Below are 19598 nucleotides of genomic sequence, written 5' to 3' on the forward strand. Positions count from 1 at the left end.
GATCGTTCGCGCGAATTATCCTGGCGAATCGGTGAGCGAGGTCGGTTTCTTCTGGCTTGATCTTCGGCTTCCGCTTCGGTTCGAATCCTATTCTCCGTTCAATCGTCTTGCGAGCACCGGAAAAGATACCGTTTTTTTTCCATTCTTCCACTTGTCGATCCGTCAATACGCTCGTTCGTCTAATCGTCGGTTCTTCAATCAGCTCTATATACATCTTCGTGCATAGTTCTATCTCGAATAGATCAATATACACCTCGTTCTCCAACTTGAAAGCTGCCTGTCTTTATCACCCTAAGTTCAGCTGCCATTCGTCCGATTAACTCGACGTAGTTAAACTTCCTGCGTTATTCCCTCGAGATTCTTCCTAATCATAATATGGACGTCTGTTTCCAATGATAAAGCGTAATGTCTCGTCGCTCTTCCAAAAAAAAACCGCGTAATTCTCCAATTTTTAATAATACTTTCGCGCGTACTCTTTCGACAATATTTCGAGTACAACGCGTACTCGGGTTCTTCTATTTCGGGGGGGAGACCATCAAGGTTCCCCAAATCTCTGTACTTCTCTCGTTTTTCATATAATCGCTATATTCTCGATATCCCCGCTTTAATACCCTGCAACAAACGCTTCCCTCAACTCGCCTACGTCCAGCCAACTCGACCACGACCAATCGACAATCTTGATTTTTCGCGAATCCGGAAGGGGTGTGCCCAATAAATTAACGGGTGTTCGTCTTGCAGTCCCTTACATCGAGCAGAGTCCCAGGTTTTAAGCTCTTCCTCCGATCCTTCGTACACCTTCAATCCTCCGGGATTTTACGGAGGCGTCACTTCGCATCCCGGAGTGGGGGGATCCCTCCTATACACCTCCGCTACATGGACAGGTTCGGAGACGGAGGCGGCGGTCGCTCGACGCGGCCGTGGAGGGACGCGACGAGGCCGTGATTTCTGGCGAGGTCCTCCCGGCGGTCCCGCGTAGGACCCGCTTGTAGGACCCGTTATACCCAGGAGTCGCCGGCGGCGGCGGCGGTCGAGCTCGGCGGTGGCACCTGGTTCGTCACCGTCGCCGCTACCGATGTGGCGCCGATACCGTCCGGTACCATCCCGACGCCATCCGGCACCCACTGGCCACCCCCGCCGCCGCCTGGTCCAGCTATGCCCCCGGGTATCACGGCGCCGCCACCGACCTGACCCACCTGGCCACCCTGGCCCACCCCCAGCTCGTACTGCCGCTTCTTTTTCTTCTCCAAGTTAACTTGCGCGTAGAGCGGCTCACCGGGTTTCGGCTGCTGCAACACACACACAAGCCAACGGTTAGCCAACTGGTGGTCGCGCGTCTCTCTTGCGAAGGGGGGTGGGCGAGGGTGGGGGGAGAACCGCGCGGCGCCTCGACCCTTCAGACGCTGAAAGAAGCTCAGACACTTTGGGGTGGTATTTTATGCACACTGTACCCTCGATCGTCCGTACATTTGCATGTTGTAGATGGAACAGTAAAGCCGAGATTGAAATTGGATTCGAATTTAACCAATCGAAGTAAAAGCCACTAAACTTGAGGTTGGTTTTCTTTCTTCTGGTTGGTTAAAATTCAATCTCAATCTCTAGTCTGATCACGGCTTGCATTGAATGAAATATTATTCTGATATTTAGTGTAGAGATAATTTTTAAATATTTCTTTTTACGCGATATATGTATACAGCTTTGGTTAAAAATATTAAACATCTCCACAAATTGTGTGAACATTCTATATCCAAAGAAAAATAAATTGAAAAATGATTTTATTACTAAATATTTATTTTTATATCAATAATTTTAGTGTTTTATTAGCTTTTTATTTTATTATCTCCTTTTTCAAAAAAATGCAATAAATTGAGAGCGTTTTATATTTATGACCAAGGCTGTATATTATTAAAAAAAGATTACATAACGAATAAATTATTATTTGTATTGTAATTTTTGTCTGTGTTTCTATAAATTGTATATTGTATGTTGATTTGTATTATGTGTTTCTTTTCTTGTAGTTACTCCCTATATTCCGGATAATCGAGAGTACACTGTAATGTGTAGGCAAAACCACGAAAAAGATGTGATATGTTTGGCCTTTATTTGCAATCAGGTATATAGGCTATCTAATATACATATTTTCAAGTAATTGTTCCTGTTTGTTACATTGCGTTTTAGTATTCGGCTAAATACAGAATATAAATATTCCGACGGTGACGTGAGTAAATTCGTAGCTGAGATACACAGATGATATAAAGTCGCACATGAAATCGCGTGTGTGATGTGTACGTGTGTACGTGTGCTACAAAATTATACATAATAGTATTTAATCTAGGAGGTTCTTTTTTATGCACGGGATGCGAAATAGGATTTTACAAACACTTAAAAAAATATGAATGTGGATTTAACATCATGCGGTGTTTATATAATTCTCACCGTGTTGGTGTTTGTACCAACACAGTGTAGATTTAAGGATATACCAGGTGTAGGTCTCTGCAAAAAGTGACTGAATTAGAAATTTATACTTCCTGTATAAAAATGAATATTATAAACATATACATATGAAATAGTTCGATAAGGACAGGATATTTAATATTTATATAAAATACAATTTTATAACTTAAATAAAATTTTTCTCGTTTTATCTTATTTTTTAAAAACATTACTTATTGAAACAATTTTTAAACCAGTCATTCTAAATCGCCGCCAAACTTATTGTACACTTTGAAATACAATGTAAAAAAAATTTGAAAATTTTTCACAATTTTTTTATTTTATTAAAAAAAATACATGTAATACATCCTTAAAACCCATAATATGAAAAATCCTCACATTTATAATAACACCAATACGATGAGAATTATGTAAACACATTGTGTTAAATCTACACCCATACTTTTTGTAGTGAATGTTCTAGCGTTACGCGGAAATGAAATCTTCTCTTATAAAAAATCTTTCAATTTACACTCCTACATCGTCAACAAGCTAAACAATTTGACGTGATGTTCCGTTAGGCTTTATATTCGACGGTATTATCATCAAAATAAATTTTCATGGAACGGCGTACTGAAGGGATAATAATTTAGTACGGCGTCGTATATATATGGCGTGCGAACACCCATAATAATTATATTCTGTGTATTGTAACTTACGTATACAAGATTAATATAATCACTTCCTAAGCTTATATACAAAATCGGGTATACAGTATAGACTACATAGGCTACGTAATAATTTAGTTGTAAATGCGTGTTATACCTCGCTATAATAAAATATAACTAAACTAGCAGGGCACTGGAAAAATGTATAGGAAATCGAAATCGCTTCCTAGCTCGATACAAATGCTTTTTCTCGATAATCAATCGGTGTATGTATGTGAAACCGCTTTCTCATCGTACGCTAAAAGTCAAAATAATTGCCATCGTTAGGTGACGGTGTGAGGGTGTTCGTTTAGGCAGTGATCACGTCAGCCGTAGCTCTTCATTGTTAGTGTAAATTTGTGCGTTGTTCCGGAGACAGAAGTGTATATGATGCGAATACCTCGAGTATTCTCGCTTAGACCTAAAGTCGTTAGTAGCAACACTGCTCGGTGCGTTCCTAAGATTACATTTCGCGTTAGAGATCCTCCTCTCACGCGGTTAGTTAAATTAATTAGCAAGTTGGAAAATCGTTATGAAAACCGTGCAAAAAGTTTCAGGATTTAGGAAGTAGTTACGCGGCGTTATTAAAAGGTGAGAGTTTGGTCCGGTCTCGTGCGTTAATTCGCGTGAACGTTGTGTGAACATTTATGTGTATTCTTGTACAACCAGATTCGCATTAATGAACACGACATTACATATGGCGACTAATTTTAACCTTTAACTCGACATAGTAACATTTATTAGAAATGTTCGTTCGAATTTGGAAAACGTTCTAATGCATACAATTTTCTGTTGCATCTACCTTACGAAAAGCGCGATAAAAATGGAAATCTTACAAGATCACCCAAACTGTAGGAAGACAATCATAAATCATGCAATTCGATCGTGTACGTTTCATCACGCAAATTACAATGTGTATGTTCGATTAAAAGTTACGGAGTGATGTTTGTTCTTTTTGGCACAATCGTTTGCGCCAAAAGTTGCGTCGATCGTCCTAGGTACATAACTGTGTCGCGTTTGAATCACTTTGCGAGCCTAAGTAAACACTAACTACAAAGTTAAATATAATTATTTATTGATATACGATCCATCTGGTGTGTTCAAGGAAGTCATGTCGAGAGACTATTCTTAAATTCTATTCTGTATAACGACGCGAATATTAAAAAAATTATCATGGCAACGAATAATTGAGATTAATAGGACGAAATATTTCGTCGGTCTTATGAAAGAAGTGATGAAATTAGTAAATTTTTAATTACTTTTCTTATCACATTAAATAATTTGTAGTGAATCAATAACGATCGAATTTAATAATAAGTACACATAGAGTGAAATATAAATATAAAAAATGTAGAAAAATTCGTGTAAATCTGCGGTACTATTAAATGTGATTCCACATTTAAAAAAGTGAGATTTTTTATAGTTATTTTTCAAAAATCGTTGTGTTTTTCTTATTTACTAAATATTAGTGAATTTTTTCGTAAGACCGACGACTCAGATTGCATATATAATGTGCACGTGTGATTTCTTTTCCTACGCTTCGAGTACGCTTTTCTCATCCTATGGTGTGTATCTACGCGGCGTATATTTATTTTAGTGATGCTGTTAGTTATTATTACTTACTGATTGATATATAGTAGGTCGACCGACATTATTCGAATTCATGTTCGCTCGCTGGATCGTTCGATCCTCGTATCTTGTGCTTCCCTGGCTTGCCATCGGTCGATTCAGAGTGCTGCAATCGTAGCTGCATTTTAACGTAGAATCGAGTTGCCCGAGAGAAAAGAGCGAGGACTCCGCAGTAAATACCGCGAACTAAGTGAATTCACACGACAAAACGAATAAATCATAAACAAAAAATAAACGGAGTCCTAAAAATAAAACTACCAGAAAATAATAAAATACTTAGAAAAAGTAAATAAACTTAATTTAATGACGATAATGTATTAATTCTTTATATTTTCGATATTTGTACTAATGAATTGTAAATATAAGCTTAGAGAAATAAAGTTCATTTACAATTACAGAAAGATAGCTAACTTATAATAACAAAAAATTAATTTAAAATGTCCTACTGTCTATATTTTTAACTTAATGTAAGTTTTAATTATAAATACTAATTAAATTTGATAATTATGTCGTCATCTCGATATTCCAATTATCCATTATTGCGGCTGCTATCCTATATGTACCTAATTTTATTTATTGCTCCATTATGAGTGATAATTACCTGTTAGCGTTGTTGGGTGAATTAGGCCCTGAATTCCTGGCGGCAACGGTTTTCGTTACAAAGTCTTGCTCCTTCCAGCCGTGCTTCTTGTACACGTCTCGCAATTCTTGATGTTGCCACATAGTGAACAGTACTTGCCCTAAAAACACGCATAAATAGAATAATTTCTATCTATTGATATAATTAAATCGACTATTGATGTTTTCATGATGCATATTACGGATAATTATTTAAATTCGGTTTCGAAATATTACCTGCAAATTTAAGAACGCGCGGCGTGTATTTCTGGCGTTGCCTGGTGATGTTCATCAGTCTATCGACACCGCCGGCGTCGAGCAACGATCGCGAGAACTCGGCGTTCTTCTTGATGACCTCGTTTAGAGTCGCGAGCACCGCGGCGATCGTGTCGTCGCTTGTGCCCTGATCGTGCTGATTATTTCCAGACGGCAACTTCTGGATGAGATCCCTCATTGCATATTTGCCTATTAGCTCCTTATTGCGTTGGTCTATCGCCAAGTTCCTGAGCGCGGTTGCGACCGCGCAGACTACTCGATCCACCTAGCCGCAGAAAATACGTTAATCTAATGTTTGTGGTCACAATATTAAATTTTATTCATTTCGCAGAATTACAAATATTAATCTTATCAATATTTATTAAATATACATATAACTAACTTAAGATATAGATATCGGAAACTAAAAAAGATATTTCCTTGTTATTTATTGCAATAAGATTAACAATTCATGTATTATTCATTAATAATTCTACAAATATTGGAATTTTAAAAGTAGAACATAAAGTATAAGATATAAAATTAGATATCAGAAATTGTTATATACATATGAAATTAGAACAAGCATCAGTTTGAGCAATACTTCATACTGTTATACTAATGGAGAAAACAAGTAAAGTAATTAGATTAGTGTTGGATAATATTCTGTTGAGGCAGTCCAAATATAATCTAATTAGTTTAATCGTTTATTTAATTTATAATTTAATTTAACATGCGCATTTTATAATCGCGTGGGTTCTCTTTGCGTGTTCGTGGAATTAAATGTTCGACACCATGTAATTACCTCCATTCTCAAGAGCTCCACTAATATAGGGAGACCTTTTTCCTTGCGTACGGCCGCGCGAATCTCGATGCTCGGCTGCCAGTAGCAAGCCGCGAGATTTTGCAAAGCCCCGGCAGCAGCCTCCAATGTTTCCGGATTCGAACACGTTTGCAGGAGACTAAGATACGATTGGACCACTTCCGGCTGCCAGAGCAATTCCATTCCTCTGACTGGTTCGGTCCGCGGACTCGTCGTACGTGACGCGGTGGTCTCCTTTTGAACCGGCTGGCCATCCTTCTTCTTCTTGCTCCCGCCGAAGCAACCCAGATTCTCACCTAGAGCAGAATCACAGAGGATCCATATTAATAAGCCGCCGGGGATCGCATTGGGAATATTACGAGAAATCAAAGAGGCAAATGTCACATTGAGTTTAACTTGATATTCGGGATCAGATTGATTTGTGTCCAATTATCGAATCGTTTTCTATAAAATTCCTTATTCCGCGATATTTGCAACAGCAAATTCGGTGAAACATCGAGCAACATTGAGCGATATCGAGAAAAAAGTGCGACTCGCGTATTCGTGTTCCTAAGGCGCCTGTTACACACTTCTAAATTTTCTAACTAACCTGATAAATTAAACGAGCCATTTATCTACGTAATAAACGAAATTAAAAACGAAATTGTAAACCATATGCTAAACTTCACAACAAGCTCACTGAATTTGTTCAGCGTTGAATTTGTCGGTCAATTTTGTTTCTGAATTTTGGTCAATTTTGCAAATATATAAACAGGTTATACAGAAATGTAAATCATCGCTTAAGAACATAGCGGTTACAGCATCAAATAAAAAGAAAAAAGAAATAATTATTTTTATAGGGAAAATATAAATTGGTAACTCAATATATAATGTAACGTAGTTACGATCTGGCAAGGCAAAGCATGCAATAACTATATGTCTTCGAACGGAAACTAATTTACCAATGGAATTGCAAGAGGGGGCTTACCTTGACATAAACTGTATGCTAAAAAGATTGAAACACAGTTTAATCCATGCTGAACTAGGATTCATAAAAAATCTGTGTGATTCGTCAACGGAATCCCAAAATGAACGGAAAGAAGGAAGAACTCTTTTAAGTGTTTAACTAGGACATACATATAATTAACTGTTGTTTAAAATAGAAAAAGAGAAAGAGAATAAGGACAGAAAACTCAATCAGTACAGACAGAGATATACAAAGATATACGGGATCGTCGTCGTGTATGTACATTTTGTTCCCCTACTTCAAAAGTGACATAATTCAAAAAATTAAGTTTTTTAGAAAAGAGAAAACATTACTTTACAACTTGAAAATTATCGACTAATCAAATAATATCGGCAAGAAAAATATATTCAAGATTTTTATCGTTCAAGATATTTACATTTTACGATCCTTAAACCACCTTTTTTGAGTTATGACATTTTATATTCTACAAATTATTCTTATCTCGAAATATCACCAACAGTTTATATTTATCTTAATCAGCTAAAATGATTAAATTTAAAATAAGAAATATTTTCAACTTCAAATGTTTTCAACTTCAAACTTTGATCATCAAAACTGTCTTAACTCTAAATGTTCTCTGTAGAAGTATCTTCTTTTTATTTATAAAAATGACACAACTCAAATGTATCACTCTTATAGAAGATATTATGATCTCTTTAAAAACCTGAAGAACAACACAAGTTATTTGGCGGACGGACTGTGAAGTTAAGTTAGTTTACTTTGATGATTGATAGAGTAATCTTTACTCTTTAAAACTTTCAGAGTGAATCTGACTCTTCTGAAGAGTGAAATCTCACTTTTTAAAGATTGAAAATTGAACTGTTTTTTTAGTCGAGCTCATTTTTCACTCTTTAAAGTGAAATTCCACTCTAAAAAATTTAGGTAGTATTTACTTCATTCTTGATAATAACTCGAAAATTTTTTTTTAGTTGTGTCACATTTGAAGTTAGGGAACGATTTCTGGACACACTGTATACCTACATACATCCATCTTGAAACCAGTAAAAGGCAAATTAAATCGAAACCAAGGACAGTCTGGGATGAATTAATTGTGGAAGGAGATTGTGAGTACAGTTGTCTATCTACAGCAAACCATCTACCCTTAATTGCAACGTTTTGCTATCGCCACTTTTCTAAGTGCGTTATTTACGGTTTACGGAGCGATACAAATTTCGTCCTCGCGCTACCTCACCTCGGTAAACCGGCCCGGAAGTTTTAATCAAATTTAATACGCTACGTAAACTAACTATCTACAAACTACCAACTACGCGCCCGTAAAATATCAGCGGGCTTCGTGTCCATGAAACGCGAGTGGGAGAATTAATGATACAATTTCATTCGGGCCAATGTTACTTATTTCGAGTAAATATAATCGTAAATATTTCAACAACTCGCACGTAAATATCTCGGATGGTTTTTATGGAATAAAAAATCCGAACGCTCGCGCGACGATGCGATTTAAAAAATCGAATCAAACTCGACAGTGAAAAAAGAAATATGAACGTGTGCTCAAATAAGAGATCTCGACGAATTGTTTTGTCTGAATTTAGCGCGAGATAATTAACTGTTTTTAAAGGCCGTCGTCGCGATAGTTTTGCGACAATGGAAGAGTGTCTGCAACAGGGAAGCTGCATGTCCCCTCCGATCTAATTTCATGGTTGGTTTAAGGGGCGAATCATTTACCTCCTCTCCTCACTTGTCCCTCCCAATCTTTACACACACAACACTCACACAAACACGCACGCTCTGACTGCAGCTACATGCATACCGAGGGAGACTCGTGCATGTTGCGGGAAAACATACTTGTTCCAAAAGCAACGCTCGAGATATCCCTCTATCTTCGCAATTTATTTTTCCCCGTAAAGTACACCATTAAATACTACGTTGCACGTTCACGGTTATCTATGCAAATTTATTGTACTTTTATTATAGAACAATTTCACGATTGCACGTTTGTCTTCGCAAACGCGTCACTCTCGATACGAGGGATCTAGCGCGGTCCAATTCTTCAAGAACATGTGAGAAAATTACTTTTTATTAACATATATACATATATATAATTAATTTAATTAAATTAATTTAAATTAATTAAGTTTAATCTGACTGAAGGATGTAAAAATGCGTCTCGCGTTCCACAATTTCCATGTTTGTAGTAAAATTAAAACCTCTGATGCGAGATTTTTTACCATGGTTTTATGTGTTAATTAAGTTGTGATAAAAAAAAACAAAAAAAGAAGTGAAAATAAATTATAAATAAAGTAGATCTAATAAATTATAACTAGGATTTTTGTATGCGTAACAATTCTACTTTTATATCTTTCGATCAGATTAAAAGTGCAGCTTAAATTTGAATTAAAGTTGGATTAATTTTCTCGAGTTTTTTCTTTCCTTCCTTCTCGAAGAAGGTAGAAAGAAAAGAAATATAGACTGCTGTCGCGCATCGACTCCTTCAAATAAGTTCCCCTACTGCACTTCCTGGGCTCACCTTTCGCGGGCGCGGTGACTCTGTTCTGCACCGTGGACTGGATCGGGTGCTTGTCGTAATTAGGGTCTTCCACCTCCTGGCAACGGTAGCTCAGGTTCCTCAGGATGCACACGCAGTTCTCGACGATCTTGTTGCCGATGTTGGACTTTTCAATCGCGGAACGCACGACGTAAAGCAGCGCATCCACCAGGCCCTCGCACTCGCGCAGGTTCTTCCGTGCGTATTCGCCCGCGCTCGATACGTTTCTCAGCACACCGGACGCGTTTCTGAACACGGTGGACCAGCAAGTCTCGCCGCTCGACGAGCTCGGGTCCCAGCCGCTGTGAGGTATTATTATATTGCTCACCACCATCGTCACGCCATCGTCGATGATCGACCTCTTCAGGTCCTGAAATCGCGTGTTAAAAGTTAGCGGAAGTCAAAAGAACTATTAGATATCAAAAGAGCAATGGTAACTCAATTTCTTGAGTTAAACAATATTTTGTTATTTTTAACTTCCAAGTACGTTAAAATGTAAATCCATTTCTATGATTAAATTGCTTAGTTTTAAAGTAAACAACGTCCATGTTAATGTAAGAATTAGTAAATGACAAATAACTAAATTTAGGTCAAACTGAATGCATTTCTTGAATTAAATTGTTTAACTCTATTGTTTTAATTAAATTAACGACATATTGAGTAGAAATAGTTCGACCTATAGGAATGATTAAAAATAATTCAAATTATATAGGTATAATTTAACAGTGAAAGAACGATAATCTTATTTATTGAACACTTTTAACATTCTGTATCAGAAATGGGTCTTTTGAAGTTTAAAATGATATATGAATTTTTCTTCATAAAATGATTTCAAAAATCAACTAAAATATTAGACAGTACCTAAGAAACGCCCTATGTAAACAAATAGAAGAGCACGAAAAGCATCTCTTTTTTCTAATTTTCCTAATCGCGTGATGAAAGAACACACTTCGAGGGACCACTCACTTCGCACGAAGACAAGTTCCACAGCACTCCCGTGACAAGCTCCTTGACTTCCGCATCGGACGTCCGTCGCAGCAGGTTGATCAAGGACGGCACGCCACCCGCATTCTTGATTGCGCGCTTGTTCTCGTCATTCTGTCGTCCATACGACAGATTCCGCAGCGCGCCGCACGCGTTCCTATACACGTCTGGATTGTCGTGGTCCAGCAGCTGCACCAGCGGCGGTATGCCACCAAGGCTACGCGTCTTCTGCTTATTTGGGTCATCCATATAGCAAAGGTGCTGCAGATACGCGGCCGCGTTCGCCTTGATTATATTGTTGGGGTTGCTCAGGAAGCCGATCACCTCGGAGAGATTCGGGTCCCGCCAGCGCATGGACTTCTGCTCGTCGTCGAGTGGGCTCGCCATACCGGGCACCACCGGATGACGCGATTGCAGCCGTTGAAGGTGCACCTCGTCCTCGAAGATACCGGGTGGCACAGCCGACGTGAGAGGCACTCCCGGGTGGCCTTCTTCGTAGCCGGGCACGTCGCTCGGCACCGGTCCGACCCCCACGGCAGGCACGTACCCCACAGGCCCGTACGGCGACGGCGATACGTAGCCATAGGCCACTTTACTCTCATCTGCAACGGAAAAGGCCATCGATTAATCTTGGTTATGATCTAATATTGTTTTTATCGAAGTTGCCGTCCAAGGAGAGTCTCACTCTCGAAAGCGCATAATTCACTTACGTTTATCTCCATCGATAACTGCTTATCTTCGCACTTCGAGATTCGAAGATATTAATGTTATCCAAGAGACATACATATTACTTTGAAAAACAACATATCGTATAAATTATTGGAAATACGACGTGTAATACGAATACCGTTAATCATTGATATCCAAAATTTTTAGTTACTTATGACAATTATTAATTTTAATTGCAATTTATGACAATTTATAACAATTATTAATTTTAATTTTATACTTTCTATTTCACGGATATATTAATGTTTCATTTAATTTCAGAAACGAAACGGACATTGAAAAAAAAAGAAGCAATGTGGTTTCGAATTAAATTCAGGGAAAATTATATCACGGGTCAGAATTAAAATATAATTTTATGTCGTATTACGTGGCAGATTAAATTAAGTCTCTTGTACGTGCAACGTCTGTCCAACTTTACGTAACGATCATAGAAAGAAGATAACGTCATTTTTCAATCGCATTTAATAGAAAATAGATAGCTTTAAGGATATGTTACGACTTGAAGGATTACCAAAAATATAAAAATTTCATAGATTATTCTATTATTATTGTCTAAAATTTAAACAAACAATTCTCTTATTGGCTTAAAAGTTATTTAATTTTTTTGCTTGCCTTGATTCTTATATAAAATCACGTGCAATACTTATTTGCAAATTTAATGAGGAAACAGCATTACGAATTCAATCAAATTTTTCATGTATACTAATAAAACTAATAAATATTCTTGCAAAAGTTCATTTAAATTCACTTACTCGGTTAAAAGTTTAAAAGTTATTTACCTAATTCTGCAGCAAAGTATGGTAATTGCACTGCAAAAGCCATTAAATGCTAAATAATTTGTTTTATTTTTTGTAGTTGGTCTCAGGAGGTATTTATGAAAAAAATCTTTCTACTGATATTGGCTTTTTTAGCTACTTTTAGCTGATATTATACAATAAAAAACATCCGAGATCATTTTATTCTTTTTTTATTCCCGGAATGTTAAGCAAGGATGAAATGGTATTTGATATTATGAATTTAACAGTGTAGTATCACCTACATTTGTAACTACACTGTTAAATTCATAATGTCAAATTATACCCAATTTGAATTGTTTTTAATTATTTCTATAGGTCACCACTATTCCTACACAATATGTTGTTAATTTAATTAAAACAATGACGTTAAACAATTTAATTAAAAAAATTGTATTAAATTTGACTTAAATTTAGTTTATTATTTACTCAGTGCGTTAATAATATTTACTTTGAAACTACAGAAATGAATTGATTTTAATCTACATGGAAGTTAAAAATAACAAAATGTTATTTAACTCAAGGGATTGAGTTACCACTGTTCTTTTAATATCTAACAATGTAGAAAGCATTCGGGAACCCGAACGTAGCCCTTAATAAGTCACATAAAGTTACAAACGAAAGTTCAGGAGGAGAGAATATTAATCCGCGTTTAGATATTAAAGAAGTCGTTTAACAAATGGAGGGAGAAAAGGAGACCGGAGGGACACAAGTTAGATAAATGGTGAATGTAACCTCCACCATGAAGAAGATGTTGAGAGGGCTCACTGGAGCCATCCATATTCCGCGTGCTGCCGATTCGATCTCGAACGAACGTGAAGTAACGTTCGGGAGATAATCGAAGTGAGTTATGCGGTATTCTCGTAGTACGAGGTTTTTTTCCCACGTGACACGATCTGATCGCGGTCGCGTGAACGCCCGGGTGAACGGCGCGCTAAAATCGAATTTGCCAGCCGCCCTGGCGAACACGAGACCTTCTCGGATCGCACTTGTTGCAGTCTGGTCCACCTACCATACTGATCCCCGGGACCACCTGGACTTGGAGTAATGCGATAATGGTCCTGCAAAGCGGGGTTTAAGCCGGGGTCGATGTCGTTATAGCTACCCTCCACGTAGGGTGCACCCTTGCGCATGTACTCTGTGGAAAACAGATCACCGTGTTTATGTTGTTATCGAAGATTCACTTGGTGCGCCGTCTCTCCCTCGAGACGTCGTAGAAATAAGGTAACGTCTTCGAAACACGTTACATTTAATAATCTCCCTCAGCGCGGAGGAAAAGTTTTGCTTAGAAATTATCATTTATTTTTGTAATACTAATGCTAATTTTAAACTTTTAGATTGCCTTATTTATAGGAGGTAGACAAAATAATGTGAAAGGGGAAACCTGGAAAGTATTTGTTTCTCATTAATAGGTCGACCTATTATTTGTCTTTAATACAAACTTCATTTATTTTAGAAGACAATGCTCAAATAGTTCAATGCAATGTTATACCATTCTTCTAAGAACATCTTCCACTTGTTTAAAAGATGTTGGAGAAAGAAATTTATTTCGTATTTTACTCTCCAAAGCTGACAATAATTCGGTGATGTTAAATCAAGTGATGTTTAAATCTGGCTGAGAAAAATGTTGGAGTTTTGAAGAACAGAGGAATTTTGGAAAACAGTGATTTTAAAGTAAGTATTAAAGGCGAATGAGGATCAATCTTTTATTTATTAAAACAAGTAATGTGTACTTCCAAGGTGTTCATATTATTTTGTCCATCCCCTGTATGTATATATACAATATGAATAAATTTTGAAAAAAAAATATATATATCTATATATATATAATCTTATTTAATAGTATATTAAATTGAATTTATTCTTGAGACTTCCACGGGTGCTTCCTATATGAAAATCATGCGTTTCGCGGGTTTTCTCCGTGTCCAGATCCATTCTTGGAATGCCAACGTTTTGTGAACCTTGCAGTCCACTTCATCAGGGCGAGAAGCAGCCTGATATCCAGTATGGGTACCTTGACTGCAAGGGAGAAAAGTGAATCTGGACACGGAGAAAACCCGCGAAACGCAAGATTTTCATTAAATTGAATTTAATATACAGCCTTAGCCAAGAGTGCAAAGCACAAATTGATAAATGTTAATATTTTATATATTATAGTATATCACTTGCAAATTTTAAACTTTTAGATCATCTTTTATATATATAATATATATACATATATATACATATGTATGTATAAATTATTTATAAACTTGTATTGTACACTCAAAAAAAAGTTTTATTAATATGTGATTAGCCTTAACTTTTTGTTGTCCAAAAATTTGATTATCCTAACATTTAGGACAACAAAAAAGTTGAAGTTGGTCACATAACAACAAAACTTTTTTCTCAGTACATTACAATAAATTATATATTAAATTCAATTTAATATTTCATCCAAGTTTATATACTTACATATATTTATATTAACGTATAAAAATTTGTTGGATATATTTCATGAAGTAAAAATTTAAAATTAAAAAGCGGTATTATATTACAATAAATATATTCGCTCAATTTTCTCATGGATAAATTTGTCACTGACAGTGTTGTTTACGACAGCTGAAAGTGATATCAGATCGGAGAATGAGAAGAGGTGACTGATAGTTACGTACCGTGTGGCGGCGAAGCACGACTGTGTTCCGACGGGCTGTGAGGGCTGTGGGGAGAATGCGAGCGTGGCATGTAGATGCCATGAGGTCCCGGGTATCCTGGCTGTGGCGGGTAGCCCAGGTACGGGTCGTAATGGTCGAAGCTGACCATGTACGGGTCCGCGGGGTAACGCGGGTCCGCGTGCTGATAGTCTTGCGACATTAACGGCACTGACATGTAACTGACCGCGCCCGGATCCGGCTCCATGTGGGAAACCTCACGCACGACTTTCGTCACAGTTGTCACCTGAAGGAAGGAAGCGCGCCGTCACACAATCTCGTACCTCTCTTTTTCGCGCGTGTTCACTCACAACAGGATTTTCGCCGCGCGACATGTACGTTAATACCCGCGTTCGCGCGTTCTACGTAATGCGATTATATCGACATCGACGGCAGGATTGGATTTTCGAAATGGAGCGCGACAAAAGTTCCGGTGATTTCAGATAAAATTAACCGAGCAAATTCACTTTTTTCAATGTAGATATACGTTTAAGAATAGAGAATTAGAGACAGATATCGGTGTGCTCGAATAAAAAAATTTCTCTTAACAAATATGTTTGTAACATGAATACGATAAATAAAATGCTGTACAAAATATAACGGATCACAGTAAAAAAAGTGTGTATTTGTGTTGGAAACGGTCCACTCACGTTTGTGTTAACAGTTTGTATAGAATTTTTTAACAATTTCGAGTGTTAATTTAACATAATGTGATTATGTTATGTAAAAATTTTTTATGAAATTGATATTCAATGTTTCTTAGTGTCAAAATGACACAATTTATGAGTAAGTGAACAAGTACATAAAAATAATGTATTTTAAAACGTAAATTCTACAACAAATGAATGAAATATGTGTTAATTTAACATATCATAAATGTTAATTTTCTGAAAAAAAAAAAATGCTTTCACGGTTTCCAAATCAGGACGAAAATACTAGAAATTTCAAAATTATTGGAAGTCAGGGAAAAGTTATGGAATTTTACACTCAGAAAAAAGTTTTGTTGATATGTGACTAACTTCAACTTTTTTGTTGCCCTAATTAAAAAGTTGAGATTGGTCACATATCAACAATATTTTTTTCTGAATGTAGGATGAGGAATTTGTGACAATCCTGTGTATAAAAATTATTAAAAAAACATAACAAACATCTAATAATAAATATAATAAATATAACAAAGAATTTAAAATGTCTTTCAATGCCGCTCTACTGATCGTGAAGTCGTTCTTGTAACTTGGCGACAACGAAGGGTGAGTGAACTTTTGAAAGAACGAGTAGCGCGTGAAATATCGGTCGAGAAATATCGGCGAGAGTCAGTCTCACTTGCTGAGAAGTCTGTTGCTTGTGGGTCCGGATAAGCAGCGGATCCTCCTGGACGGACAGATGAGACGAGTGCAACGAGTGGGTATCGGCCTGTCCGTTACTCCCATGATAATCCGTGTCGCCCTGTCCGCTACGGCAGGTGAATCAGAGAAATGTGAGATCGACGGAAGTGCGTATGTGGCGTTGCGTGATATCGTAAATTACTATAGTGAGCTTACGTGTATTGCGGCATGTCGGGGGCTTTCTCCTGTAGGACGCGTCTGAAAACGAACGTTTCTCTTTTAGACTTGTTATACATTTTACAGAATGCGAGGAAATGCTCTATAAAATATACCAATGTATTGTTTAAGAGAAGGAAGTTAGAAGAAAGCGAGGAAGAAAGTGAAAGAGAAAGAGGGAAATACTTTACGATAGCTGATATTTTACAATACATGAAACTAAATTCTACTGCATATTATTTATTTTTTGAAACAAGGATACTGTTACACTTTGACTGTCAAGCTGATATTGACGTTGAGCTCTCGAAGGTCCAAAGTCGAAAAGTGCGCGATCGTTTATAAAATATGAGTTAGATTACAAAATAAATAAAAAAGCAATAAATAAAAAATAAATATGAAATCTATATATCAATGTATATTTATTTCAATCAAAAAAAGATCTATTATTTCGGTTTGTGAATGATAGTTTTTATTTACATCCTCTGAAATTATATTAAATATATAATAAATATAAATATATAGATATATTTATAAAAACTAACATTCACAAACCGAAATAATAGATCTTTTTTTGATTGAAATAGATACAAGTATAAAAAAAGAAATTAAAAAATGAATCATTCTGTTTTTAAATCTAGTATGAAATTTTTATATTTTATTGTTCTTTTTAAATGTCTTAATGTAATATAATTTACATGTAATTTTTTTATATTTCGTGAAATCATTTTAACTGGGTGAAACCGTTTCAAATGAATGATAGAGCTCTTGCGGAAACTCACACATCACTCAGATATGACATGACAGTCGAAGTAGTAATTTTGCGGCGGTATTTCATTCATGTTTGAAATAATAATCTATAACTGATCGCGGAATGTAGCACACGCAACACATACAAGAGAATAATATGAAACAGGTTATCGAACTTGCAGCCGTATTTTTCGATCGATTCAGGATTGATCTCTCCTTGGCGGAGTTTTACTACGACCCATTTTAAGTTTCATTCAAATAGATAATTGATTACTATTAATTAGAGGGATTAATTGATATTAAATCAAGAATAATCTTTTCAAGAAATATCTTTTTTACAATGTAGATTAACTTTAATATCTCGGTTTAATTTACTTTTTTATTTCTCTCTAGTTCTGTCAAGGGGACAACCAGAAGTGGAAACGCCCCAGTCGACACAAACTAAAAGTAATATAACACGTGGTGTTATGTAACAGTTACATTATTGAGTGTGAAATTATAACATTGATATTAAGTTACTTTTAGTTGACGTAGACCGAGGCGCTTTTGTTGCAAATGCGGTTTGTTGCAAAAAATAGTCCATTGTGCTCATATTAACAATCTCAAACTTTAACTTCAGACACCCCTTAGTTTTTTTTCAAATAATAATATATTATAAAATTTATAAGCAATAAATATAAAAATGTTAAAATCATTGTATATCGATTAATTACTTGGTAAGATAATAGACGTCAGGAAGAGGAAAAAAGTTATAAATGTTGCGGTGTTCTAGAATCAATTGACTTTTTTCCAATGCATTATAGATGATATAAATACAGTTCGGATTAATGCGTTTTCATCACCACCTCGACAATGCAGTAGTTGTACTCGGATTCGCATTAATCCGAACTGTATTTATAACGTGCATTAAATGAAAGTCGATTAGTCCTGAAACATTGTAATACTTAAATTTTTTTCTTTTTTTTAACTGAAAGCTATTATCCTGCCTAAGTGATTAATCGATCCGATAACATCGAAGTTGCTATATTTATTATTTATCTTTGAAAAAAAACCTACGTGTTTGAAACTAAAGTTTGACATTCTTAATATGAGCATGAAGAACTATATTTTGCAACTAGAGATGTAAAATTCTGCCAGATGTTCAATGCGGCGATTACTCAATCAAATTACGGTAACATGATAATTTATTGGTAACTTTGATAAAATTTGTTGTTTTTTATAATTTTATAAGCACAAATAACTGCGTACATGATTTCCGCACTAATGCAAAAGATCAAACAACATTCATCTCATTAAATCTACTCTCATGAGTTGATAGAACTACATTCGAAAACAAGCTTTGTTATCATTGAAGTCTTGCTGGTTTGTTATCCTCAATGAAGACTCCTCATGTATAATCTACTCGAAAAGTACATAATGTTAAAACTAAGGATAACTATTCTGTAATTTTTAAAGACTGTAAGGATATTACATTGTCGTTGCACAGGTTTTATACATGGTAAAAAAGTTGCGCAAAGATAATGTAACGATATCGTTACAGTCGTTAAAAGTTACAGAATAAGTTCATTTTAATCAGAATAAGATAAATTTCTGTACATAGTATGATTAAAATTTTTTGAAGTTTCTTTAGTTTCTATATACTTAGTTTCCTAATTAACTACATGTTACATATTTCAAAATGTGATTTGTTGCAAATAAAAATGAGAGTGACCTAATCTCACAGTAATTTAGTCGGTAAATTACGGTAAATTATAACACTTTAACTCATATATTTTCATTTATATTTTATAGAAAAAATATAAATGAAAATATATGAGTTAAAGTGTTATAATTTACCGTAATTTACCGACTAAGTTACTGTGAGATTAGGTCACTCTCATTTTTATTTGCAACAAATCACATTTTGAAAGCGTATTTCCATTTCTGTTCCTTCCCTTGTAAGAATTGGAAAAAGATAAAGAATGAATTAAACCGAGGTTAAAAGTTTATACACACTGAGAGAAAAATTTTTGGTATTTGTAACTACCACTTGTTTTAAAATTTATTCCGAAAATATGGTAGTTATGGTACAATACAATATTTTAAAGATTTTTACTATGCACTTCAGTAAAATTGATCAAACTTATTTTATACTTTATTGTA

General features: G+C 35.8%; 1 protein-coding gene across 3 annotated transcripts in view; it reads right to left on the reverse strand.

The window, feature by feature from the left end:
• Positions 1–437: 437 nt before the first annotated feature.
• p120ctn (adherens junction protein p120) overlaps positions 438–19598 on the reverse strand; it is a 66007-nt gene continuing 46846 nt past the window's right edge. For 2 of the 3 annotated variants that reach the window (XM_018461968.1, XM_018461985.1), the window contains 11 exons: positions 16710–16751; positions 16492–16621; positions 15133–15415; positions 13491–13616; positions 10938–11557; positions 9954–10341; positions 6445–6758; positions 5622–5925; positions 5368–5506; positions 4761–4884; positions 438–1286 (listed from right to left, as the gene is read on the reverse strand). In XM_018461968.1, coding sequence (XP_018317470.1) covers positions 996–1286; positions 4761–4884; positions 5368–5506; positions 5622–5925; positions 6445–6758; positions 9954–10341; positions 10938–11557; positions 13491–13616; positions 15133–15415; positions 16492–16621; positions 16710–16751 — 2761 coding nt within the window. In that variant the 3' untranslated portion in view covers positions 438–995. The remainder of the gene's footprint in view (positions 1287–4760; positions 4885–5367; positions 5507–5621; positions 5926–6444; positions 6759–9953; positions 10342–10937; positions 11558–13490; positions 13617–15132; positions 15416–16491; positions 16622–16709; positions 16752–19598) is intronic. The other variant, XM_018461976.1, reaches the window with a different exon arrangement.

This window comes from Mycetomoellerius zeteki, unplaced genomic scaffold (genome assembly GCF_001594055.1).
Source record: "Mycetomoellerius zeteki isolate Tzet28-1 unplaced genomic scaffold, Tzet1.0 scaffold101, whole genome shotgun sequence".
Lineage (NCBI taxonomy): Eukaryota > Metazoa > Arthropoda > Insecta > Hymenoptera > Formicidae > Mycetomoellerius > Mycetomoellerius zeteki.